Source organism: Eimeria necatrix, genomic scaffold, assembly GCF_000499385.1.
Source record: "Eimeria necatrix Houghton genomic scaffold, Enh_scaff2779, whole genome shotgun sequence".
Classification (NCBI taxonomy): domain Eukaryota; phylum Apicomplexa; class Conoidasida; order Eucoccidiorida; family Eimeriidae; genus Eimeria; species Eimeria necatrix.
The window spans coordinates 1,774-2,303 of record NW_013655265.1 but is presented as its reverse complement, the minus strand read 5'-3'; the positions used below and the strand labels follow the sequence as shown (position 1 = coordinate 2,303).

Genomic DNA, 530 nt, shown 5'->3' with positions numbered 1-530 from the left:
ACCAGCGCGGTGGAGCGCCCGCCCGTCCTAACACTGAAACGACGGAGCGATTAAACTTGCGGGCCTAGGCTTAGTTGGAGACGAGCGTTCTAGGCCGCGTAGTCATGGCAAGGGGATGATGTGCGCAGTGGCGACAGGCCCCAATGCCATTCCAGTCTCCTTTGAGAGGAGAAACCGACTCCTCAGCACTGCGGAAGGAACTAATACGAGCAAGGAGCGCAAGGAAGAGACTCAACCGCTCTCGGAATTGCGGTGGAAGTCTGGGCCAACGTCGATCCTGAGTGAGGAGACTCCGGACGCGACGACTGATAGCCGCAGGAAGTCTGCGGAGGCAACACAGGAAGGCCATGGGTCAGACGTGACAGAGATTCTGCCACACTGGTGGAGGGAGACTTACATGAAAGAGTCTTACGACCAACGGGGGGCGTTGTGCTGTGTGGGTGCGACAGCAGTACTTCGGGTTGAGCTTGTAGGGAGCCCATGCGAGGCCCTCTTGGACACTGGAGCGTCACGAAGTTTCATTAGTCCCA

At 58.1% G+C, this 530-nt stretch overlaps 1 protein-coding gene across 1 annotated transcript in view; it reads left to right on the top strand.

Annotated features, from left to right (window-relative positions):
- Positions 1–115: 115 nt before the first annotated feature.
- ENH_00037730 (OSJNBa0080E14.14 protein, related) overlaps positions 116–530 on the top strand; it is a gene marked incomplete at both ends in the record, with an annotated part of 1,771 nt that continues 1,356 nt past the window's right edge. Inside the window, one exon of the mRNA XM_013585164.1 lies at positions 116–440. Within this exon, the coding sequence (XP_013440618.1) occupies positions 116–440 (325 nt within the window). The remainder of the gene's footprint in view (positions 441–530) is intronic.